General features: G+C 40.5%; 1 protein-coding gene across 2 annotated transcripts in view; it reads left to right on the forward strand.

Annotated features, from left to right (window-relative positions):
* fibcd1b (fibrinogen C domain containing 1b) overlaps positions 1-26,164 on the forward strand; it is a 126,249-nt gene extending 100,085 nt beyond the window's left edge. For both annotated transcript variants that reach the window (XM_085464130.1, XM_085464131.1), the window contains 2 exons: positions 18,782-18,961; positions 22,511-26,164. In XM_085464130.1, coding sequence (XP_085320256.1) covers positions 18,782-18,961; positions 22,511-22,776 — 446 coding nt within the window. In that variant the 3' untranslated portion in view covers positions 22,777-26,164. The remainder of the gene's footprint in view (positions 1-18,781; positions 18,962-22,510) is intronic.
* Positions 26,165-27,712: the final 1,548 nt, after the last annotated feature.

Below are 27,712 nucleotides of genomic sequence, written 5' to 3' on the forward strand. Positions count from 1 at the left end.
AAAGGTCTTTGAGGACCCAGCTTCTCACCATATAATTCCATTTCCAATTTTGTTTCATGCAATAATTCATTTCATCATTTGTCTTGCTTTTCTTGAGGGCTTTCAATTAAAAAGCACATAACAGCTTTCGAGTACACATAGCCGTGCGTCATTGTTCATGCCTGGTCAGACATTAGACAACAGAACAACATATAGATTAACAATTTATGAATTCAAGCACTGCTTCAACTCCTCTGAGCCAAGATAAGCACACACTTCTGCAGGGTCTCATCCTCGCTTTGCGCTTGTGCATTGTGAACAAGAGTCTAAATAAGGGAGGAGGCTATGGTAACTGTGAAGAGTAGGTTTCTCTCACTGAATTAAACATATGTCAGACAGTCTAGTGCTACTTTAGACAGTAAGGGTTCCTGTCTCGTTGAGAATCTCTCGATTGTCATTATCTCATCATTAACCGAGAACATTCTTGGGAATATTCTGCATCTATAGCACTTTTGTAGGTCAGTATCGGTCATTATGCAAACTTCCTTTAAAATACCTCAATTTGGCTTCTGTTTTAGCCTTCATTTTCAATTAGGCAGGGATTTTTTCTTTTTTTATTTGCTTAACGGTCAGAAAAAAAATCTTTCTGTCCATATGACAACTGAGTGCACTGACTTCTTGAAAAGTCAAAGATTTCTAATGGCGCCTGGTGCTTAATTAGCGGTGACCTTTCAGCAACCTCATTACAACCAAACAGTGCTGGAGGGTCTGAAGATGTGTTGCCCTGTTGGACACTTTCCCTCTCAAGCCTCTCATTACTTTGACCTTGGAATCAGAGAGATGCTTTGCACAGTGCCCATGCTTAGCCCAGAATTGTGTCATGTGCATCTGATCAAAGCTTTCATTTCAGTGGCGTTTCAGTAATCTACTCCATGCAGTTCATGCTTTGCTGAATAAGAACCCTCTCTCCCTCCCCGTTACGCTTTCAGACGCTTTTTCTTCTTCTTATCTAATACAATCTTTCTCCCTAGTTGGATTTCCTCCTATTCATTCTCTGGGCTTTAAAGGGACATATCTGGTCTTTAAGTCTGATGTCACTAGCCGTGTCTGGGCCTAAACTCCGCTCCAGGTCCATATATCAAACGATCACTATGGCATTACTGAGAGTTGAAAAACTGTCTAAAGTCTTTCATCTTTAATAAAATAATCAGCGTTCTGCTCTACCAGGTGTAACAATTGAGTTTAACATCCAGGCATCCATGAAAACGGAATTTATGACATTTAACGGAGTTAGAAGTTAGCAGGGAGTTAGCTCGCTAGCTTCTATCTAAATACAATATAGCATGTCCTGACTGCGGAGTTTTGGAAACAAATTAAAACGTACAGCTCTGTTATCACTTCCAACATAAATGAAGACAGAAAACTAAACAGCAGTGACGTTTGTAGGGTTACTGAAGTTTGGCTAGCTGGTATATAATGATGTGCTACGTGACCGCTAGCGACACAGCTATGTTAGCATAATATAAACATAATATAATATAATAATAATATGTTAATAATAATAATAATAATATAAAGTTAACGTGAGTGTTCTCGGTGGTCAGGAACAAATGTAATCGCATGGCAGGATGCTGTAAAAGGACCAAACTTCAACCAGGAGAACAACTGAGATAATCCATCCACAATACGAGGTTAGTCATTCATATACTGCTGCATGGGCTGGGCTGTAGTTACATCCTAAGGTTTTAAAAACTGAGCTTAAATAAATGATTAGCGGTAATAAAAGCCGAGGAAGGTCAACAGTGATCACTGACTGTTTTAGGAGCTTTTTGAGATTAAATAGAAGAAAATACAAAACATTAAACGTGTTAACAACACAAAAGCCATATTAAACGCAGACTACTTTAGGCCCGGAAGTAGGATTCGTCACGTCATCACTTAAAGACCGGATATCTGTATAATTATATAATAAATAATAAAGATCATTTTGGCAGCATAATCCAAAACTGACAGTTTACAGATATATGGTATGGTATGTGTCGGGGGGGGCACATGGGTGGAAAACGGGGTAAGCTTCCCTAGAAGGATCCTAAATAAGAACAAATCAAGGTCAATTTTCAATAAATTTTCAAAGAGCTCACATTTCCTTTGAATGTACAAGTAAGAAGGACAATAGCTGCTGATATAACTGGAAATATTGTATATTAAAATAAACAATTAACAAAGTCCTTTACATTCATATACCCATATTGTATGGTAGTGAAGTTAAAAATTAAACTACAACTGTAGTATATTATAGTAAATTACATTTAAGCTCACTTTTAAAGCTCAGAGGAAGGGATTTTTTGGTCTTGCTTAATTTTGAAGTTAACAGTTTCAAACTTTGTAAAGCATAGTTTCAATCTGATTTGATTTTGAAGCTCAACTCACTAATTCCAAACTTCATAAATGTTGTGCTCAGAGCGTTAAATGTCATTTCAAGCTGTATAAATTTACAGCTTTTGATTGTTAAACTGTTTTGCTTAATTTACTTTTGAAATACCAAATCAAACCTGATAGCGTAAGTTAAAATCACAAGTTATCCATTTCAAAATTGATGTTACTTTGTGTCAGGGATAATTAAACTGAACATTGTCCAACAATATTGGGTGTCACATATCATTTCCATCACATGCTGTCATGCTGCCACACGATGTCATCTCCATTACAACACAAATTTCGGGGGAAAATGTTCGATAAATAACACAATTGAGAAAATTATATGTTGTAGTTGTGAAACTTTTGCAAGAGGGTATATGCAAACATATATAAATAAACTATAACCATAACTGCGCAATTTTTAGAATATGCTATCAGAAATTATATATTATTTAAATTAATTCATCAAAGGAAGTTTTTCTACACTATGTGGAAAAATGAAACATTAGGTATGTTAATTTCAGCGCCTAATTTCAATGAGTTTCACAATTTTGGACTGCTTGTTAACCTGTATGTGATCTTTTAAACATCCTATTTAGCTTGTTAGAAAATTGCATCTTCCGCTGGAAAACCTTAAAGCATTATTCTTGTGTGAATACTCCGCACCCAGTGGATCTTCATGCCGTCTGTTGCCAGTCCTTCCTGTCAAGCTGGGGCTGCTCTGCTCATTTTGTTTTACCTGAGAGCACCTCTAAATATTAATGTGGTCTTCTCCTAGAATTACATCCTTGAAGGCCTGCCAAATCTCTCAGCATTTGTCTACCTGCCTCTTTTCCTCTCCTCCACCTTCCCTCTGTGTCTCCCTTCACCACTCTTGGCTCAGTCTTTTCCACCCCGAAGGTTAATTTCTGATGATATCAGATGTGATGGGTTGTTGGCTCTCATTCTTCTCTCTCATGATTTTATGACTTTAATCTTGCCACTTGAGCAAAATCCTTTCCTTTATTTTGCCCGGTGGATGGCATTTGGAAGTGTTTAGTTTCACAAAAGCGTGAGGTTGAAAGCAAACCCGAAATCTAATACTGACATCTATGTGAGGTGGATAAATTAATCTTATGTGACGCGAGCCAACATTAAAATCAGCATGACTTCAGAGATTTAAATTTGTTGTATCGCAGCGTTTTACCTGACCTTCTTATCAGTAAAAAAAATGAATCCCGTTTAAGTCGGATAAACAAGCGAGCTGTCTTGGCTGTGGCAGGGACCTCAGCAGCAATTTTGAAGATTTATGTTTGGCACTCTCATGGTTTGGGAAAAATACATCTGAAATGGTCCAAAAGGATAACATTCAGCCTCCTTGCACACTAACGCTGTCCTTGAAATACTCTGTGAAGTGAAGTGCTGTGAGTAAATCAAAGTAAATTTAAAAAATTAAACATCCTGAAAGAGCAAACAACCAAATGAAAACAAATCATTAGGCAAATAAACCAAAATTGTAATGGAATTGAAATTCACAGACAAAAAGGTGGAAATGAATAGAAAAACAAAACACCTTAAATGAAATAAATGAAAGCAATAATGAGCAGAATCACAGGTAGTCATCCTTTGCCTTAAGTGTTAATAAAACAATACATTCAGAAATCAGCAGAGGTTCTGCCACTGTAGTAGCATTTTTTTTTTACCTCCTTTCCTTGTTAAGTGTTTAATATGTTATGACAAACCATGTCCTCCACATACAGTACACTTAAAGTGGTGCATGTTTAGTATAAAAAGTTGATGGTACAGAACATTTGGGATTTTACACAATGCATTTTTTTCTAAAAACACAGAGCTAAAATATAATGAGCATCACCCATGGCCGGCCTAACGCTGTGTGCATTCTAATGATGTTAGTTCTTCTGTTACAGTTCAGATCAGTTTGTGTGCCTCAAACCAGAGAACAGTAATCCTAATTAATCATATCCCTGAATAACCCGTTATCTACACTTGTGCCATCAAAGGCACTAATTCCCTACTGAATGGCAGTCAAACCTATGGCACCTTGCTTTCACTGCTAGCTCTGCTGACTTATAGGTGTGCTTGATCTTCAGCTGGATTTTAGTCAGAATGAATTAGTTGGGAAATGGCCTATTAATTTTAAGGTCACTGTCAGACAACTGAGTGTTGTATTTCTTGTCAAAAAAAGGCCACTTTTAATTTCAGCAGTTAGATAAGGAGAAGAAAATGCACGAATAGTCTTTTTTTTTTTTGCTGATACTGCAATGAAAATGAAATTGCAAAGTGATATTTGATATCTGATATTCTATTTACATTTAATTAGGATAGGATTAGTTCATATAGGCTTAGTTGGTCAAAAATGTGTTAACAATAGCACCTCTGATATTGAAAGTTACTTCTTTATCCATGTGAATGCTAACATGTGCAATAAGATTACTATCAGTAATCACAGGCACATGTATTATTATAGCAGACATTTTGACATCCTTGTTCTGTCCTGTGTTTGGTCTGCATGAATTATTCTTTGAGCAAGTGCAATGTTTTATGCATCACATATCATATCAGGATCACATGGATCTTAATGGTAAAACTGTCACGGCGAGTGCGGTGAGCCGTGTGGAGGCAATGAAGGAGGATCCAAACGCAGGCAGTCATGAAGGTGGTTTATTGAGCATGAAAGTAAATACAAACGGCAAAGGGAGCTATGACTAACTAGACTGGGAACAAACTAACTACAGAACACGAACCTGAACATGAGCAGAAACACTTAGCGGTTGACAGCAGGGAAACACACAGATGACGCAGGGTGGAATACACAGACGGACCAGCAACTACAATGACGGCAGACATGACTTAAATACACAGAGAATCACAGGGGAATTACACACAGGTGGTGGACACAGCTGGGAATAATCAACAAGACGAGACAAAGGTAAAACTGAACACACTCACATGAGACGCAGACCATCACAATAAAACAGGAACAAGCAACCATCACACTAAGACACAAACTCGACATAGAGAGACAGACAGAAAATGGCACATGGAGCTAGACAAATACTAAGCAGACACAACTGAAGAACAAATCCTAAACACCACAGAAACATGAAACTCAAATAATAAACATCATCATAATCAACACTACAAGAGAACAAGAAAACAATCCCTGATGCAAACTAAAACCAAAACATAATAAAACTCAAACTACTGGGTCCGACGGACCCAGAACCGTGACAAAAACACTGTCATGAAGTAAAGGAAATAAGCACAGAGCCAGCCAGTAATGAAGTGAAATAATTATTACCTATCTTAAGATTATAAATCCTTCTGTTTGTGTATCAGACAGTAACAGTATATGAGCTATGTATTCTTAATGCACTGCTGATTGCTACGGTTGCTTGGTTGAACTATAGCGGAGAGGTTATTTGGATAGGAAAACGCCATTAGTTTTAATCAAGACTCACTGCCATGACTACATCACAGTACATCATTGTGACCTGCCAATTAGCTTTGCATCTCGCCTGTTACACCTTTGCCTGTCCTCATCTATTTAAAAAAAACATACCCAGTCATTAATAATAGTCATGATGAGAAAATGCATTGGGTGGAGGAAGAGCTTTGCGAAACAGACAGCAGTTTGCATTGGAAGAGCTCCAAATCAAGCTCGCTAGCAGTAGCTGAACCATACAATGCAAACATGCAATTAAACTGTTCAAGCTACATTATAAGCAACATGAGCAGACTCGTAGCAAAGTTAGTGTCTTACTGTGAGCTGTCACTAGCAGCAGCGGCAGGTACTCATTGTTTTTCAGAGATTTCAGCAGAGCTCAAATACAGAAGTGGAGATATTTGCAGTTATGGTGGCTTCATGTACGCAGTAGGAAAGACAACATAAGTAGACATTAACATGATATGAAGGAAATAAACAAAGAGATAAAATCTTTGGAGACAGTAATACATGCCATTATTACGTCTTGGTTTGATTGCTGGGTCGCACTTTGTGTTGGAGTTAGCCCTTCTTCCGGTTGGTTCAAAATGATGCTTTTTGATTGGGAACACATAAAAAGAAGAGCACATTACACATGTTCTGACTTTGCTCCACTGTCTGTGAACTTTAGAGTCCATTTCAAGTTCTTGTATTTGTTTGTAAATCCTTAAATGGTATAGCCCCGCCTTACCTCAGCTGCTTTACCCCTGCACTCCTGTCTGATCTCTCAGATCATCTCACTATTTGCTCCTACATACTCTGCACATTAGACGGTCACCTACGTTGGCCAATTTTAAAAATTGAAATTGTGTTATAGTTGTTTTTGTAGTTTTTTATGATGTTCAATTTTATTCAATTTTGTGTGTAGCACTTGTGCGGCATGGTATGGTAATCATGTAACACCACCTTTGTCATTTTACTGAAAATTACCAATAACATCCCAACATTTTGATATGGTAATTATAACTGAGAGCTACAAGTTGCAGTTCAAACTATTTACTAAAAAGTTAATAAATGATTAAATAACATGAAAAATGGGGAACAGGTTAGATAACTAATTAATCATCTGTTGACTGTCAGTAAATGTTAGAGAAGTAGTTTTTTTTTTTTGTTTTTTTTTAAATGACATCAGAAACAGCAGTATGCGACATTACGTGATGGCAGAGCTTCAGTTCATCCTTTGTCATTTTTTTTTTTTTTTTTTTTTTTTTTTTTTTTATTAATAAATAGGACAGGGGGAATGAATGAGAGAAAGAGGGGGAGAGAAAGAAAGAAAACCAAAGGGGAGAAGAGACGGTGAGAAGGGGGGGGAAGAGAGAGAAGAAAAAAAAGAACTCCTGGGTCACCTGTATGGAGGAAAAAAAAACAAACAAACAAAAAAAACAAACAGAGGAGACAACAAACAACAAAGAGCAACATAATAATAGAGAAAACAAAGCACCATCACAATAAACTAGCTAGTCATAGATATCAATATTTACTAAGTAATAAACGATATTGTGCAGCACGCAAGATAGACAGCGCACAGTGTGCTTTGAGGCAGCAGCCAAGAAAGCTTTAGTCCACGTCTGTGAATACCCATGTGTGCATACCTGTGTGGATCAGCATGCTTGCATTCCAAAGGTTTCTCCATGTAATGATCTGCTAGGGAGTGTGGGGGGGCCTCAGCCCCGTCCTCCAGGGTGTGAAGCGGGTATGGAGGAGATCAAAACTCCAGACATCCAGAGGCCCCCAGAACACAAGAGACCATGGAAGACCAACAGAGGGGCAGCCGCGCCACTGTTCCAGTAAGAGCTGAGGAGAGTCCCAGATGAGGGCTCGCCCAGCAGCCGCGGAGCAGAAGTCAGGGGGAGTTGCAGTGACGCGCCCGTGAGCTCCGCCGGCCCCCAGCTGTGCCTGAGTGACCGAGCCCTAGGCCGAGAGGCCGGGGGCACCCCACCTCCAAAGGGGCCCGAGCGAGCCCCAGGCCCCAGGCCCCGACAAGCGGCCGCCAAGGAGTGAGCCGGTGTGTACCCGGACGCCCACCCCCAGACACAAAGAACCACCAACACACCGACACCTGAGGGAGTCCGCCACCGGCAGGGGAAGTGGTGGTGGGTGGAGATAGGCCTCCAAACCTTGGAGGGCCTGAGGTGTCCCCAGAGAGGTGGCGTCTGATACCCAACCTGACATATAGACACAGACATACAGGCACACACAGACACAAACATCCATTCCCACCCTCATGCTCTCATATGCACTCACTCCACACTCAACCAACGTGGAGACAGACATAAAGAGACGCTGTACACACAATCACACTCCCCAAGCGTACTCTACAAACCGGGTCTAGGTACCCTTGCCCCTGGAGGGGGGAATTGCACCCAGACCCAGGTGGTGTTACCCTTTTCCCTGCGGTGGGGAGAGGCAGACCACCCCGACTCCGCAGCAGCAGGGAGGCCCCACACCCCAGACCGCAGTCGGACGGCCAACTCCTCCTACTAGCCCTCCCGCTCCAGCAGGCCGCAGAGAATGGGGGTGGGAGAAGACTCCAAACCTCCCTCCACCCGCTCATTGTAGTGTTGATGCATATGTGTTCTAAGGTGCAATTAAAACCCAGGAGGGCTTGGAGCTACCTGCCAAGGAGCAGCAGGCAAGCGCATAGTCCCTCCTGCTAGCCCTCAATGACTAAGTGTATTTAAAATTGAGAGGTGGGCAACGACGTCAGGGGTGAGGTGTACACCCTGATGGTGATTTGGAGAGAAGTAGTTTTTAATACACAGTTAAACATGCTTGACTTTTGTCAAATAATACTAAAATAATAAAAAATAATTATGAACAAATTTGGGGAAAAATATTAATTAATGTTACAGATACATTATTTAAACATGAGGTAAAAGTAAAAAATAATTGGTAGACAGATTCCAGTTTATTAGCATAAAATTAGATTAAATAACAATCTATGCAGTATTTGTTGTGTTGGATCAGAAAACTAGTGTTTCGTTATTTGACGACATGGTAGGTTTTTTTGTGTGTGTTTGTTTGTTTTTCCTGTCTGTTGAACATATAATATTAATCCTGCATGATCATTTGTTTAAACCTTTAAACTTCCTCTGCTTTCTTGCCTGTGTGTTTGTTATATTCGTTATATATACAGTTCCTGTTTTATCACACGTTATACTGAAACTGATAGCAAACCATTCTTAAATAGTTAAATTCTGTATTTGCATTTTGTTTTACTTGTACATCATTGAATACCACTTCAGTGGTATCCCATTAATTTTCCATCATGTGCATGGCAGTAGTACTTGCGATCAAGTTAGTCAGCAACCACTAACACACACCAGAGATTTAAACAAAAAATAAAAAGATGGTAATATCACAACTGGCTTTTATCTGTGCAATTTAGAAAGACCAGCTGATTTATATTATAATATTTTCACATTATGCAACAAGGTCACTTTTAATATTGCTTTTTGAAGCAGATAAAAAAAGACCAATTCCCACTTAAAACTGTTTTACTGCAGTATGAGATGCCCCTGATTGAGAAAGAGAATTTTAAAGTACACATATTTTGCAGCGGATTAGCATTTAATTATACGTTGTATTGGAACACTGCAATAAGACTCTTTTGCTCATCTCTGCCACTCAACAGCTCTGTTGGGCTGCCAGACTAACAGCATTGCCACCCGTCGTGATCCTTCATTCTATAGCTTTGTGTGTCAACTCTGCCTAATTAAATATGACCCTTGACCTTGAAATAGTAAGAAATATCCTCCCAGTTTACAACTTCATTTAGTGATGTCACGCTTCAGTGTCGAGTGTCATGGATTAGCAGTGTAATTCTTTTTTTTTTATGCTGTCATCCTACAAACCATTTATCGATTCTGCAGAGCCACATCTTCACACCTGCAGCCATGCTGAACCACCTCCATCTGCGGGCACCGCGAGACAACTTCCATTAAAGCCGCAGAATTTAATTCAGTGAAAATGCTGGAGGTCTTGAATATGCGGCTCAGTGAGCTTTTGTCTATTCAGAAACCCATAAGACTCAAAGGAAACAATATGTATTAATAATATATTGCAAAATGTATCTATCTTCAAAGATGAAGCAAGTGACTCCTAGCAGCAGTAATGAGGGCGCTGTGGGCAAAGTGAACAAACATTCCCAAGATCATTATTCCCAAGTTAGACTCAGCCTGGGGAACGCTACCGTGTGTTTGTTGCTGAATAAATAGTACTACTGAAGTGTTCGTTCAGCTAAAGAATATTCTGTATTCACTCTCGAAATGCTTTTGAATATTGTTAAATCAGGCTCATGTGCACTTGTTCGATCGGTTAAAAGCAGGGTGTGTGTGTAAGGCTTCTTACCAAGCCTGAAAGATCTAGGACCATGTTAGCCCCCACGTTTCAGACCATATCTCATTTGATCTAGAGGCAGTCGGAACATCCAAAAATATGAGTGTGTAAGGGGAAAAGATTTTCCACTTTCCAGTTCCAGTATAACCAGAGAACATGTATGAATTAGCATACATTTTTAAAGCGTCCACATGCCATCTTCCTGTTTATGATAAATAATATCAAGTTTCTAGAACAACTGACTGATTCGAATTTGCAAGAGGAAAGTTTTCAAACAGGCAAAGCAATGTCAGAGGTGTGACAGTTAATCATAAAATTCTTTTGCTTTTGTGTCCCACCAAATGTCACAGTTGGCTCGGAGGGAGCAGCAAGTCAGAGAGTTCAGTGCACACCTGTCTCTGTTTTTCTCCCTCCACTCCTATCTTTTGATGACAAGGGGAGAACCAACGATAGCAAGCCCTTTGTATTCCCTAAGAGGAGACGACAGCAAGCTTTTTCACTAGACGCGTGTTCGCAAACCCTTCAACCAGCCTAGCCTCTGATGGCAAAGGGCAGAAGAACTGTCCTTGTGGCTATGGAAATAACCGCTCCTCTTCGAGCGTCCGCTCCCACCCCCAACATCCACAATCTCTGTAGAATAAAACTGCTTGACAGGAAGAATAAGGAAAAGACAGCGATGGAGTAAAAGAAAGACAACATGAGGGAGGGGTTGAGTTATCGTGGGAGGGTTAGAGGAGGAGGAGGAGGAGGAGGAGATGGAAGAGTGCTGCTCCTTTTCTCCTTTTTCTACTGAAACAGTCTCAGGAGCTGCCCCCCAGCAACAGAGGGAGAAAAGCATGATGAATAATTAACTTCGAGAAATGTCACAAACGGCAGAGAGAAGTGTAATCATTCCTCTGTTGGGTTTAGAGATCTGGGGGTTTTTTTAAATTCTTTTTCTTTTATGCCCCGTAGAGCTGCGTGCACGGCACTGAGACTCTGAGAGCAGGACTTTAACCCTAAAAGCATCAAATACATTCCCCTACACATTTTTCAAATAAAAGGAAATAAATCATTAATATTTAGCCCTTTTAGCAAGTATCACAAAGGCATCTCACAGAGGTCTTCTGCATTTTTAATCAAACCATTGATGTCAGTCTCATTAGCTCTAAAATCACATTTAGGGAGCGAGAGCCTCTGATGGTAATGGTTTAATCAATGTCAGGAAGGCTTGAGCTTTGCTTCCTTTTAGTTTGGGAGAAGCGGAACATGCCCTCTCAGAATGAATAAAAGATTTAAAAAAAAGACAAATTATTGTCTTCATGTTCTAAACAAGCTAAATTTGTCCTATATCCCAGAAACCTGTTGTGAAAATGAGTTATAGATTACCATGACCTAGTTTAATGAGGTATTGCGGGTTATATATATCATTTCTATTGTCATTTTCATACATTTATCGCCAAAGAGGATCGATAGCTGGCTTCCATATTTGTGTGTTTTAAGTTTAACGTTGGTCTGCTTTTCATATATTTAGCAGAGAAGACTCTTTCTCTTCTGTTTACCTGATGTGCAGTCAGCTGGATGAAGATGTTAAGGCGCAGAACTTTTTAGCTTTGCAACTTTGTTGGTAAAGACATTGTGAAAAAGAAATAAGGACATCGATAATTGAAAACCAAAGAACGCTTATAGATTGTTCTTCCATCATTGTGCAATCAGGCACACTCTAAATGAGATTCCCTGTCAGTAAACACATTGATTGTTCAAAATAAGAGGATTTTGCCAGTATTATTTGTCCTCTTTTCATTACACAGAGTAATTATCCCTATACGGGTAGTTTTGTATAATGTAGAGATCCATCTTATGAAGAAAGGTTAAGGAACATTGCTACTCATTTATATTGTGTTTGAAGCGCTGGATAGCATTAGTAGGAGGGGGTAGATTACCTCACCAGGACATTTTTCTAGCATCATAGAAGCTGGTATCGATGTCCTTGCTTTGTTGGTGATGGCGATACTTTCAGTAAGCTCACATTCATTTCTGATATGCAGGAATGTTTGATTTAAACATTTATAGTAAAAGGAATCAAAACTTGATGTTATCCAAGGTGGCCTTGAAAGGGCTGTAACTTTTGAAAACACCAGCAAATAGGAAAAATGCTGCAAAAGTTCACAAAAAAAAAAAACAAATCACAAAACACTGTATTTGTGGTTTTTTGGGGGGGAAAGACAATAACGTGTCTCACAACCGTGACAAGCTAATAGTAAACACCTAATAGCAAATATGTGTCTACAGTAATAAATAAATCGTGATTAAAACACACATTACCTTGCTTCTTTTTCTGTCTCACAACAGCAAAGAATCCTCTGCTTCTTTTAAAAGTGCCTTGGTGCTTAAATCCTTTTCATGCGTTGTTTCTCTCATTTCTACAGCTGTTCCGTCACATTAATGTCTCCCCAAAAACACTTCCATTGTGTCCATTGGTTTTTTTTCTACTTCTGATGTCTCTTAAAGTTTTGTTGTTGTTTGTTTTTTGTTTTTGTTTTTTTTTTTGGGGGGGGGGGGGGTTGTGTCTTTTACTGTTTCTGTTGTCTTTCATTAAACTTCCTGCTTGCTTTTCCAGCATCTTTCTGTTTGCTGCTTTTTTTTAAAGTTGCAGTGCATCTCACCTCTCAGGGACAACGTAGTACAGGAGCTTTCTATGAAACCTCACTAACAGGACTAACCAGTCTACCCTACCTTGTTATTGGTGTTTGAAGTAGGAGAAAGTTCCACATTGGACTTATAGTATAACTAGTGTAATTTCTTTTTCATGACTACATCATCCAGTTTGTCTAATGTTTTCTGACGTACCAGAACATTTTTGAATTTCTTTTCCCAGCCAACTCTGTTCAGTAGCGCAAAACCAAGAGTGTACTAACAGACAGCTTGTGTTCTGTTGGTAATTTGAAATGTTTTATATTTAAATAGAATAGTTGTCAGTCTGTCAGTCCACCACTTTAGTCCAAACTGAAATCTCTCAGTAACTATCAGATGGGTAGCCATGAAATTGGTACACATTTCAATAATGCCCAGAGGCTGAACCCTACTGAATCTTGATCTCCTACGTTCTTCTAGAACTGCTATCATATCTGTCCAGTACTCTGTTTTGTGACCAATTAGGACAAAGATACAACTTCCCTCACACCCTCGGGTGACAGCTGTACATCCACAGACAGTATGGCTGCGTGACATAGAAACATATAACTGCTGATTAGTGATACCTGAGTGACTTGGGTTAGGTGCCCAGCAGGCAGCCTGTCACTCAAAGTGACCGCATCTCTAATAATGCAAAACTTTAAGACTTAAAATTTGGGGTTTTGGAGGGGTGTAGCCTATCCCAACTGTCATAGGGCAAAAAGAGGGATACATTCTGGATGGGTGAGAGAAAACCATTCACGCTCTCATTCATTCTCATATCCACACCTAGATTTACCATTTAATCTAACAGATATGTGGGAGAAAGCCAGAATCCCTGGAGAAAACCCACACAGCGAAAACATGCAAAATCCACAGAGAAAGGAGCTTATCCTGTATGTGCATTTAAAACTAGGACACTCTTGCTGTGCAGCAACCGCTATAGCTGCAAACAGATGAGCTCGGAAGCATCATCCTTTGTGGAGGTGACTTTAGCAGAAAATGTGTGTACTATGTTAACATGTGAGTCTACGGAAGAGCAGGTCGCCTATGGTCAGTCGAGCAACTGCAGTTTTTTGGCATTAGCTTCATTTTTCAGCCTCACAGGCTTCCACAATGTAGCACTACCAACCTTGACCTCACCGATCTCATTCCGCTTCTATACAAGAAAAGCAATTCAAATCTAAATATTTTACTGGCTCTGAAATAAAATCATTTTGTATCTTTTCTCTTTTTTTGGCATTGTTATAGAAAACCACATTTATTTTCAGCTATTTGTACTGAAGATCTAATTATTGCATTTCCCATGTATATATACATGGGTTTAGTCTCTGGTCAGTTGTAACATTTTAATATTAACGGGCTGCAGAAAGGATACAGTACATCAAAATAGATAATGATATGCCACTATAGCTAGAACAAAGGGAACAAAGAAAGCATGCCCTAATTGCTCGTGTGAAGCGCGCAGGAGGACAGGAGGACAAGTTTTCTGACTGCCTCCTTTGCTTCTCTTAAATGGCAAATCAGCGAGAAGAGAGAGAATCACTGCCCCAGCAGAGCAATCAGCATGTTAATACTGAAGCAAAACACCTCAAAATCCTCCCATGTACCAGAATCCATTTTTAAATAACCTAACAATAACATTTAATTAACAGAGAGAGTTACACCTGAGCATTTAGATTTTAACCAAAGAAGTCTCTGTTGTTATTTCACTTGTCTTCCTCTTTAATTATTCTGAATTGGAGTCTTGCTGAGATTCTCTGGGGCTTTAATTAGGGACTGAATGAAAGTTATGTAAATACAGTTGGAAGCCGTAGAGTCTTTAAATAGAGTTGTGTTGCATCTGGCATTCCCCCCACCTGAAAGAGAAAACATCCTAAGTCTTTCTTTTGAAGTTTGTCAAATCACTCTGGGGTACTTTTCCCTTAGGTGTTTGTGTGGATTGATACTTTTTCTCAAAGGGTTATGACACAAAAAATATTTCTGTGAATGTGCCGGGTTTTTCTGTCTGAAGGCATGTAGAAAACAATTAATGTGTGTCGCGTTCTCGCTGTGTTTTTACTGCTGTGTAATCCCGAGCATTTGTATACTCGTATAAAACTTTTAACTATTCACTGGAAACCCGCACGCATGATGTTACCTGCCTATGACTGTATTAATAACTGATTCTCCAGCTCCAATTTGCTGATCTACTGTGAAAATGAAAAGAACGGGATCAACCTCCCATTGGGCTAGATTAAATCCAAACTAAGTGCCTGGGCCCAGACTGCGAGCTTCTGTCTCTGAATAATAATGGGTTCTTTCAGCTGTGTTTGTCATCAAATTAGCCCTCTACTTCAGTCGAGGCACTCTCAGAGAGCAATTCTCGACAGCGATGGAATTCAAATTAGGCCGAGTCAGTTTGAGGTTTGTAAGCTTTAAAAAGGAGAATGAGTTTCATTTGTGGAGGTGATGATTGCCGTAGGAGGTAAAATGACAGTGTTTAGGTTCATAAAAACAAAAAAAAAAACATCTTCCTTCCTCTGGTGAAGTACCTTTAATGGTGATTTTGAGTCATGTTACGGGACAGACAGTAAAACAAACCCTAAACCAGAAATTGTAGCCTGCAGCATGCTCCACATGCGCTAAATCCAACTCTTATTCCAAACCATAAAGCCTTTGAAGCTCTTCCATCGGTGCATGCACTCATTTCAATTTTTTTTCCTCTCTCTTTTTATTCTCTCACATAAACACTAACAGTACAGAGTACACTTATAAGCATAGCGGAGGATGTTTTACAAACTCTTGAGGCAAAGTTCACTTTTGTTTGTCTTCCTGCCTTGTATTTGGTATTAAGAGGACCTAGACAGAGTTCTTCCTGCTTCTCTGTGCCTGACACTGTGTAACTTGTAGCTTTGATCAGCTCAGGAGAGGAAAACCTGCACTGGGAAGCGCCATCACTACAACGCAGCAGGGAGGACACGTAGAGCAGGAGGGGGCAAGGAAGAAGGGAGGGCAACCCTGTTTTCCCTCTGGCACTTTCTGTCTTGCATACGTTCGTTTAAGGGTTTAGCGATAATTAAAAGATCCATCCGGGGGATCGGGAGAACGATGACAGGCATGAATCTAAAACAGCTGAAAGGGTTGAACATGGACTGTGAGTTTATAAAGAGGTCTTTGGAATATGTCTTGGATATGAAAGCAATACACAAACTTAGAACATATTGACAACTTAAGATTTTCTTGAAACTGAAAATGCTTTTTGGATGCTATTTTTAATTTGCAAAGAATTTCCAATCTAGTACATTTCTTCCTTTTGGTTCTGAGCCTTAATGAGCTGGGACTTCACACGTCAGTAAAATCAGACTTAATCTGCGCCTCATGCCCAGTTACACGTATTGATCTGATTCTTGCTTTAGATAAAATTGTGTTCATAATAGCAGCTTATTTTTTGTTAATACCTCCCTCACTTTCTTTTTTGAATATCACAGATTTGATAAGAATTGAAATGATTGCGTCCCTGACATCTGAGAGTTTAAATAGTGTTTTATTAGTGCATTTGGAACAAATGTAAAGCAAATTACAGTCATGTGAAAAGGACTCTATGCTGGCCTGTGAAAATGTAATTACACCCCATGATTTAACAGCTTCTAGAACTGCATTTGGTAACGACACCTTGACATTCATTTACTGTATGACTCTATCAGTCTCTCGTTGTGGAGGAATTTTGTATCACTCTGCTTCACATCATTTCAGTCCACTGAGGTTTGCTGCTGGTTTGGTTTGAGGTCTGGACTTTGACTGGGTCATTGTGACACCTTGATTCCTTTCTTTTGTAGATTTGCTGTTGTGCTTGAGATAATTGTCCTGTTGCATGACCTAATTTGCCACAGTGTGAGTCTTGACTCACATGTGAGTCTCGAATACCTCACTGACTGCAGACTGTCCAGGTCAAGTGGCAGCGAAAAAAACCCAAATCAGCACCCTTCCATCACCATGCTTGACAGTTAGGCTACGTTCACACTGCAGGCGAAAGCGCATCAAATTTTTTGACCCTATGCGACCCATATCCGATCATGGTATGACAGTGTGAACGGCACAAATCCGATATTTTCAAATCCGATCTGGGTCACTTTCGTATTTGGTACTGAATCCGATACATATCCGATGTTTCAGAAAGCGACTGCTGTGTGAACAGTCATGTTGCATTAAATCCATCTTTTACGTCACTGACACAAGACAGACGCTAATTATCAGCGCCGGAGAAGCGCCAGATAGGACATTGCGAACGCTTCCTGGCCATCCGGTGAACCTGCTGGGAAGACAACGTTGGAGAAATGTTAACGTTTTATTTGTACTGCATAATCTGCAGATTCTGACAGAAATCTGCAACTATCCTTTGAAGCACCGCTCCTCTCTAAAACAGCAATAAGGATCATTAGTAGGTTATTTACATCATTATGTAATAACTTAAAGCAAAAATTGGGAAACGTGAAGTCCGAAGTCTTTATATTAAGGGCCATCAGTCAAACGATATTGTTTGCTCTGGATCTAAACAGAGCGCGTTGTGTGTGACATCTTCTTTTGCGCATGCGGGCCGCTTTGAGCGTTCACACTGGAGCGCGTTTGCTGTCGCATTTTATTTGTAGCGTGAACGAGCAGACAAAAAGATCGGATTTGATCAAAATATCGGAATTGAGCATTAAGACCTGCAGTGTGAACGTAGCCTTATTATGAGGTGTTTGTGCTGATGTGTTGTGTTTGGTTTTTGCCAAACTGGGAGCTGTGTATCATGACCAGACCACAGACCTCTCCACTTTGGCCCGTCCAAAGGAAAAGTCTTGCTGAGCCTTGGTTGTTCAGTCTTCATATAATTGTCCTGACATGAACTTTAACATTTAAAATGTCAACTGAGGCCTGTAGAGTCTGCAATGTAGCTTAATGATTTTTTCCAGTTTCTCTGGGACAGTCAGTCCTTGGAAGATTGGCAGCATCAACACATACGTGAATGCTACAGATCAATTAATCAAGTGCACCTATGATAGCAGTAAAGGTGTGCTTAGTTTTTCTCACAGCATCTTGTGAAAAAGTACTTCTAAAAACAACTGTGGGTGAGCCCAGGATTTACAAATCTGTATTTTTCTATCATCCAGGGAGCAGCGATGTTGTGAAATTTGCATTTAATAATGCATCCTTTGATGATGAAATGATAGGTTTATGGCTGAGTATGCTTGTTGTCCAAGACAGCAAGGGGAAATAATCTAGAAATTGACTTACGGGACATTGGTACCCTCTTCTTTTGAAGAAAGACGATCTTCTCCTCTTAAAGTAAGACACTGTCCCGGATAAGGCTGCCCAGCCTTGCAAGCACATGATAAAATACAAAACGCAGCCTGTCTGCTTTGAGAAATCCAGGACATCGCCACCTTATCTGGGAGCCTTCAAAATAATGTCAACTGGTAATCAATAGACTTTGGTGATTCAAATGGCTTAAAACCCATACTGAAAAGTCAACATGCTAAACATAAACACGGTTCTTATAAATAAACCAATATTATCTTGTGATACACGAACATGATTAATACAATTTTGAACTACACTTGAAGCGGGGTCAGTGTCTGGTGCCATTCATTCAAGAGGAGAAACGCTGATGGATTCAATAGATTCAGCTGGGTTCTCTAACCTCTAAGCATTCAGCAGTGTGAGCAGTCCACACCCACACAAAAGAAACTCTAATCTTGTTTTGGAAAGAAACCCTACACATGCAGGGAGAGACTCTAAATGGGACAAAAACCATGTTACAGCTTATTTCCAGAAAATGTATGGCATTGAGAGGCTGCTGAAATAGCTTTATATTGCTTGCTGAGAATAACGGCAGTACTTGGTAATGGATTATTTTGGTCTGTGTCTCGCTCTTTTTTCTCCCTGCAGGGCTAAAGCAGATCCATGCCCTGTCCATCCAGGGGAACTATGAGCTACGTATCGACCTGGAGGACTTTGAAAATAACACAGCGTACGCCCAGTATGGCACCTTCGGAGTGGGCCTCTTCTCGGTGGACGCCGATGATGACGGATACCCTTTGACTGTGGGAGACTATTCAGGCAATGCAGGTATGTGCTGTGTACTCAGTGAACTCATTAAGGCTTTTCTTGGAAGACATACTGTGCACTCTGATTAGTATACACCATATTTGTTTTGCACATATTATTTTTTTCCCCTTCGTTCAACCTAATGGCAAACACAGCAGTGTGCGAAAGTCCAGCCAACGCCCCTCGTATTCTGCATTCCAGCAAATATAACTGTGCATTATTTTTGCAGTGCAGTAGACGTGTCCACTTGTTAAGCTTTGCAGAGAGTGCTCAGAGTGAGGGACTGCTAGTGTCTGTTTCTCTGCTCACTCATCATGAGATTCAAGCCAGCTACCTGTCACCTTAATTAAATTACTGCCGTGCTTGACCTGCAGCGTAAACAAAAAAGCTGCCATTGAAATGAAGAAGCAATTTAAAGAAGCTTTGGGGAGCAGTGCTTTGAGAACAGACAGAGAGAGAATGGGGACAGATATGAGAGCGGGGAGGAGAGTAGTCGATAAGAAGGAGGGCGACTGGAGGAAACTGGGATGGGAGAACTAGGGGGACAGGTGTGGGAGAAAAAGAGGTAAATAAAAATGAGGATAGAGATATTTAAGGGACAGAGAAGGCAATGAAGCGAAGGAGGAAGAGAAAAATGGGTTGTATGTATGATGGGGATGGGGGGGTGTTCCTCCAGCTATGGCTCTGCTAAAATTCCTGTAAAACTCCAGGCCTGTCCTCTTCAAAGCCTGACCTTGAACTCGTTTGCCTGCTGGACATTTGAATCCAGTCAAATTATGGCTACTCCAACTCTCTCGGGATAGTCACACTCTCACGTCAGCTTCCCCCACAGCAGCTCTACTGTTATTATTAGTAGTATTTTCCATAGCTCTGGCTGCTTTTGATCAGCAGACAGGTGCTCGTTTCTACTGGGAGCAGCTGGATCTTAATGGGCATCAGAGGAGGCTGCCGGCCCCCAAGCCACCCAAGTGGCATCCTCTGCCTTGTAAATGAGCCTGTTTTTGCGCCCCTCCCCCACCCTTCCCCTTTTCTTCCTAGCTCTGGACATCATTGTACTGTTGACACCAGTAAGCATTTTTTTCCCTTGTTCTACTCCCCCACTATCTAATTTCTCCTAACATCAAGCGGCACACAACGTGAATATCAGACATGCCTGTCAAATTATTTTTCCTACCAAGCGGTTACCATAGTAATGCCAAATAGCAAGTGGACCAGGGCAAAGTGAGAGGGTAAGAAGCTGTGCGGCCACATCCTGGGCAATTAAGGGCTGTTTGATGCCCTGACGAGCTGTTAGGCTTCACCTGATGACTGGTGAGCACTCTTTCATTCTGCTCACCACTTTATCCCTCTATCCATTTCTAGTCACAGTGTGAAGCCTGCTTTTTTTCCAAAAAAAAAAAATTTTGAAGGGGCAAAGAGTGGAGGAAATGTATGGGGAGTTTATTGGACATTATGAGCTCTTTCAACATCCATTTGCAGGAAACTTTTGGTCTACCGCAGCATCTGCAAGGGCGTTACTTTCATTTTCCTGGTGAATTTACAGCAGCGGCTCGCAAAACAGTTGTCAGTGTGAGAGGATTTGCCAGTAATAAATCTTTAAATAGTCAGAGCGATATTTTCAGCTGTGTGGATCAGATTGACCTTTCAGACCACTATTAGGTCCACTTAGGTGATGCAACTTGGCTGCGCCACATCCCTGCAGTGGTCTTTCATCACTGCCATAATCACAATGAGAGGTTATGGGAAAGAATGCCCTCTTATAGAATAAGTACGCTTTTAAAGCTCTTTGAAGCTGTTACAAAAGTTACATTATTATACTAAATTTCTTAAAGTGGACAAAATACCCTGACTTAGCAAAAGACTGAGGGGCAAGATGTAGGGGTAAACACACACCACATAAACAAACACAAAGACATAACCGGAATGAGGGCACAGAGGGCAAGGGGATGTGAAAACACTCAGACCTCGAGGGAGGGAAGAACAATATGGCCGTACCTAAAACCATGACATCAACATATGTGAGACAGACCATTTAGTATGTCTCATGTATCATCTGAAAAATTTGTATCCATTAACAACCTAATGAAATAATGAAATCATTTGGGGAGTGTTATTAAAAGGTCGCCACAGAACCTTTGAGTAACTGCCTACAAAGCCGTCTGACCTACTGCTTCAGCTAATGACAAGAAATACTCAGGAGGACACTGGAGCTGTATTTTTATTCCTTTATCTCTTTCTCTCTACAAAACAAAAAAAAGAATAATTGGAAAGTTATGAGGTCTTTTGAAGTTAATCGCTTGTGTATATGTCTAATTACAGGTTTCTAAACCAAGAATGTTCTGATGAAAGATGTAAAGGAGATAGCTATTATTTCAGTAACACTTAATAATATATACTTTACTAAGAGAGTAAATCCCGATGGAATTCAATGGAATTTCACTTTCATTTATTTGAACAAAAATGCAATTATATTTACCTACAAACACAAACAAGTTCGGTTTTTGCAGGAAACAAAGACATAATTGTAATGTAAGTAAATTTAAGTACTATGTGGGTAATTTTGAGTTGATTTCACTTCTATGGTCATTTAGCAATGAAATCAGATTAATTATGTCACATCATAAATATGTTATACTTTTTGGGCCACGGGCCATAATATGGAGGGTTTTTTTTATTAAGAATTAATTAAGAAAAAACAGGTCCCATTAAAATATGGGGTCTCGTGACATAATGATGGGGAGAAACCCTTTTTTAACAATGACTGTTCAAACATCCTCGTGTCCTGTAAAATATCTGATAGTTAGGCAAAGTTTTGCCACCACATAATACAGTCCGTGTTCCAAAAGGTACAGTGTGCTTACAATGTACGATGGAAAAAGTGGCTGTGGGGGTGGCTGTAGCTCAGGCGGTAGAGCAGGATCAGTCATCTACTGATTGGAAGGTTGGTGGTTTGATTCCCGGCTTCCCCTCGTCTGCATGCCAAATATCCTTGGACAAGATACTAACCCCAAGTTGCTCTCTGATGCATCCATCGGAGTGTGAATGTTAGTTAGAAAGCACTAAGAAAATTGTGCTTGTGCTTATGGGTGAATGCACTAGTTGTGTGAAGCGCTTTAAGTGCTCAGAAGAGTAGAAAAGCGTTAGATGAGAACCAGTCCATTTACCCAAAATGTTCTTTGTTTTTCCCACAAAATTACCAAGAAATGATGCAGTACGGAAAATGTTCTAACTGTGCGATTTGGATCGCGTTTCTTGTAAAATACCCAGAACTTAAATTTACTTACAGTCTAATTGTTCCTCTGTTCCTTCTAAAAACCTGATTTGTCACCGCATTATTCTAGTATTTCTACTTTTAAGTATTTGTAGGCAAGTATAATTAAACTGTAATTTAGTTTAAAAGGCAGTTTAAATTTCATTTAATTACAGTTGAATTACACTCTTAGATGCAGAACATATTTTTATGAAGTTACAGATTCATCTATGTTGTTTTATTCATTAACTTCAGTTATACGACTATTTTGTGTGTACTGACACATTCAAATTTAATTGCCGTTCTTTTCTTTTTTTTAGGTGATTCTCTGTTGAAGCACAATGGAATGAAGTTCACCACCAAAGACAAAGATAACGACCACTCGGAGAATAACTGCGCCTCCTTCTACCATGGCGCGTGGTGGTACCGAAACTGCCACACCTCCAACCTTAACGGCCAGTACCTGCGCGGTCAGCACACCTCCTATGCCGATGGCATTGAGTGGTCCTCCTGGACTGGCTGGCAGTACTCCCTCAAATTCTCCGAGATTAAGATACGCCCGACCCGCGACCCAGAGAATAAATGAAACTGACACGAGAAGGAAAAAAAAAAAGAAGAAAATTTTCAAACATTATAAACCACAGTTTCTGACAGCTTGATGGAGTTACTTGTCTCGATATTGTTTATTCACTAAAACGTGCATCTTTGACTTTAGTTGACTCTGCTGTTTTCTCGTGATGTCTCTCTTCCATTTTTTTGCTCCTCTTCCTCGCTCACTCAGCTACTAGTCACCCTGGCTACCTTAATCCTTCCCGTGGTCCCATTCTTTGAGAAATTAAATAACCCGGACGCTCTTATTTTTGAACGTTTAGTTCACAAAAACAGCTTACCAGAGCCCTGAACCAACAACAGTCCACTGCTCCGGGTCTGTCAATGTGGTCCAGCCCCCCTCTGAAGTAAAATGGGTCCCCTGACATCAACCTGACCTAACCTGTGCTGACATGGCACTCAGTTCCACTGCCCACTCCTGTAAAATATGTGAAGACAACCCCCGTTCACAAAACATGAAGACAGAATATGGAAATTATTCAACCCCGCAAACCCCACCCCCACCCTCTGCAAAGAAACTCTCAAGTTTTACCAGGGAGAAGGGGACAGGGCAGTGGTGCACTACGTCACATTTACATCTTTGATCTGTCCGAATGAGCCCCGGCAGGGAAAGTGGCGAGAAGTATGGGCGCTCCGATAATGAGAGCGAGACGGAGAAAATGAGGAAACAATTTGACAGGAGCTAAATTGGTGGAAGGAATGGGGGGGGGGCAGAGTGAATCAAACTGGGGAGATGAAGTAGGTGAAGAAGAAGAGGTGCAAGAAAAGGATGGGGGGGAAAAGAAGAGACAGTGGAGGATGTCATTCATCTGACTTGGACCATTAGGGAGCATATTGGGCACTTTGTCTGATCTGCCTGCCAGCTGAGTACTGGCCAACTGATGCAGCACTCACAGATGGTAACCCAGCACTTTGTGTGTGTGTGTGTGTGTGTGTGTGTGTGTGTGTGTGTGTGTGTGTGTGTGCGTGTAAGAGAGAGAGAGGGAATGTGTGTGTGCCTGAGACAGAGAGAGACAGACAGACAGAGTTCTCTAACACTCAATTTCCTGTCACGGGTTCAGTAGAGCATCTCGATTGACTACAATGTTTAGCACAGAAAGACTAAGCATGATGCACGGCTGGCTTACCTGCACTCTGTCCAACTAAGTAGCTGAAATACGCCTGCAAGGGATGTAACGAATTAAAGCAGGAAAAGACAACAACTTAGAAGAAACTGATGGAGCCACTGAAAGAGACCCGAGGAAACTTCACGCCCCCCTTTCTTGTTTGTCCTCTCTTTTGTACGTTTTTTTTCCTCTCTCTGTTGTTTCCAGATGATTATTGTGGAATCGGTTTGTGCGATACGGTTTTATCTTGTCATGCAAACGGAGCGAAAGATGCTATAAAATAAGATTTGACGCTCTCAACCGCCGTCTTTTTTCTTCAGAGTCATGGCAACATCCAAACTGCCTACAGAAAACAAAGCAAAAAAAGAAAAAAAGATGAAGTCAGTTTAAAAAAAAAAGGAAAGAAAAAATTCACAGCACATGGGCGGAAAACAGTGCAATCCCGATTTTTTTTCCCGTCTCTTTTTTAAAGTCGGTGAATCAACTTTTTTTTGGATGTAATAAAAGCTTTAAAATATCTGTAGATTTTATTGTACAGTGTGTATGACTTTTAGAGCATGAGAATCTGTTTCTTACTATGCTACAACACAAAGAGAACTCAAACACATAGACTTTACAAAATCCACTGGTTCAAAAAAAGAAGAAGAAAATGCAACATGTGGAGCAAAATAACTTTCCCCCCCTTCTTATAAAATGAGCAAAAGGTGGGGAGTGGCGCTCCTTAGGCCAGATCCAAGTGAAGAAGAGTAACATGATTATCCCTTAAGCACATGCCCGCTCTAATCTGCAGCACAAATTTCAGTCTTTATGTCAAAGGCACAATGATAAGAGTTTTTTGAACCTCCTCAGGCACAATAGCTGCCTTGCTGGACATTTGCGACCTTTGTGATTACTTGGCTTTGGAGAGTCACTTGGAAGCAGTTTTGAATCCGTGCTAAAGGGTGTCGCTCCAGCTGACAGTGAGTTAACGTGTAGCACCGAGCAATGTTGCACTTAATACCTCTGACACTGGAACAGCTGTGAGTTTTTCTGTCATCCCCGGTGCTTTGATGAAGGATCCCGTTTCTGTGTGTGTTTCTGCTAGCGCCTCGGCTGTGCACACGCGGTATATGTCACGTCGTGGTGGTGGACTCCTGCCACGTCTTTTCATCGAAGAAGCGCCGAAGACACGTTACACATGCCTGCAGATGTTATTGTGGCACAGAGTGTGCGGTGCGCTATTGTCAATTCCGAGACAAGCTGGAACTGTGCGGAGTCGCTCGAGGAGAGGGAATTGGACCGCTCGTTGAGTATGTGTGCGAATCGTGAGTATGTGCGTGTCTCTTTGCCGGACGGAGCGTCGGTATGCGTGAGCGCAAGCGTGCATCTGCAGTGTTTCTGTGTGTACACGTATATGCACATGCGTCGGTTTGTACACGCCCAACGTGCATGAGCCAGACAAGAGAACAGGAGGCTGGGTGTGTCTCTCTGTGGAATTCTGAAGTAATGTGATGCCTATGTACTACATGCCTCCCTCGCTATTTGTGTTGATAACAGAGAGATTTACATAATTCTAATAATGAACTATTACTTATTGTGATTGTGATCCCATTAAAATGGACACCACCTTCTTGGTACTGTGTTGAACTGCGCTTGTGCCCTCGAATCCTGACAACCCGCTCCCGAATTCTCTGTTCGCCTCAACATGACTTTGTGCTCACTGTATACGTTAGCGCTATGTTTCCCTTGTTATTTAAGTGTAAAGACATGTATTATTTGCCATGATGATCCACCACCCCACCCCTCCTTCCCTCTGTGTTAAAGGCCTTCATTGTCACTCTTTGCTGCTGCAGCTTGCTAAGTCTCCGATGGAAGAGATGATAAAAGAAGTGAAATCAGAGGCTCTGATAATTCCCAGTTAACCCACTCATTACAGAGTATCCGCACCCTCTCCATCGATCCGCCACGTCCCCAAACCCCTTTCTTACTTTGTACCTCCTTAATTGCCTTAGCCTGTGCTGCCAACCCCGGCTCCTAAATTCCTCTCTCTGCTCTTTCCGCTCCTAACTCCTATCCCCTTTATTGCTCTGTTTTTCTTCCCCTACTCCCATCTCCGCTCTCCCAGCCCGCCCATTCCTTCATTCCCAGCGCAGAACTAACTATGTTTTTCTTTTTTCCTTTTATTTTTGGTGAAGTACTATAGATTGTTTTGCTGAATCTTGATACTGTGTTTTAATGTTCTTGTCAACATTTAATAAACATTCACATTTTATAAATGGAGCACACGCCGAAGCATTTGTGTCTCTCTCGCTGTCTCTGTCTCTAGCAGCGCATCCATACACATCTATAGGCGTGTGGTTCTGTGTTTGTAAGAAGCATTTAGTAGCCTTCTGCTTGTCAAAAGAAAAACTTGTTAACGTTTTGGAACATCAACCACGATAAAGTACCACAAAGCATGTCCTTGGTTTTGAAAGGTAGACTAAGCAGACAAAGAAAAGAAAAAGAAAAAGCTTTGGGTCTCTGGGGTCGAGCCACGTAGTTATAGCTTTGCTCGGCGAGGGTTTAGATAATATCAACTTTCAACAACTTTTCTGCTGCAAACTAAATGCAGAGGTAAATTGAATTTTTGTTTGTCAGAAATGATGCTGCAGCTATTTTAGAGTTGTTCCACAGAGTTGTTCCTTGGGAAAACTAAAGAAGACCATCACCATGCTCCATCAGGACATATAACTGCATGACTGGACATTGGCCCCATTTCTAGTATAAGTTCCAAGTTAGTTTTAGCATTAATTTCACATAAGCGTATACCTAAGTGCACGGAATGATCCAATACCTTGTGCAAACACCTTTAGCATTAATAACTTGAAATAACACATAGATTTCTGTATGATTTTATCAAACTCTGACATCATTGTGGAAGAAAGAAAAAAAAAACTCAAAGTACAAGTTTTCTAATTTATTAAGCATAATAACAGTGACTGTCTCCTCCTCTGTTCAGCATGCCAAACAGACAAAGTGCACCACACCCAAACAGTAAACACTTTTATTATGAGACACAGAAACAGAATATTAATGTCATTGTTTAAACTTTGGTTTAGCCTTGGCTTCTTCCCTTATATGGAGCTGGACCCAGTGCTTGGTTCATCTTATACTTTCTTTACTGGACATCTCCCTGTAAGAGAAGAGCAGAAAAACAACCCCTCTCTAGACACAGAACCTGGTATCGCATGGGTATGGCGTTCTCTTTCAACACTCTATTCTATATCACTTATTTGTGTAATAAAAGATGTGACATAAATGTGATAACTGATAAAATGTAAATATGTGATATGAGGTGTTTGTGTTATCTAAAATAATGAGGTATATTTGTATTAAAGATAAAAAGTAAATTGCTAACAGTTTTGGCCCACTCTTCTTTACAGGATAGCATCAGTTTATTAAAGGTACTGAGGTAAGTTGGTGAGGATTTCCTGAACTTTTCTATCAGTGAACATTTCCTTTGTTGCTTCGATTAGCTGCTGTTAGGTAGCATTTGTGAAACTTTCTTTGAAATGGATCTAACATTGTTGAACTCAGGCTCTTAGCAAATAAAGTCTCATAGAATCTGAGAATGTAATCAAAGTGCATATCGGAGGAAAAACGTGATTTTGATTTTCAGGAAAGTTGAGCCTAATATTAGCTGCCTTAATGTTAGCAGGTCTGATCTTTTTTTCTATAAAACCTGTATTCTATATTTCTATAAAAATCTACAAAAACTACTACTGTTGAGAGGATAGTGCCAGTTTTTTAACACACCCAAATGCTTCACACCTGCCAACTGTCAAAATG

Source organism: Copadichromis virginalis, linkage group LG7 (genome assembly GCF_057382275.1).
Source record: "Copadichromis virginalis isolate Kocher_CV1m ecotype Utaka linkage group LG7, C_Virginalis_male_GT1.1, whole genome shotgun sequence".
Classification (NCBI taxonomy): domain Eukaryota; kingdom Metazoa; phylum Chordata; class Actinopteri; order Cichliformes; family Cichlidae; genus Copadichromis; species Copadichromis virginalis.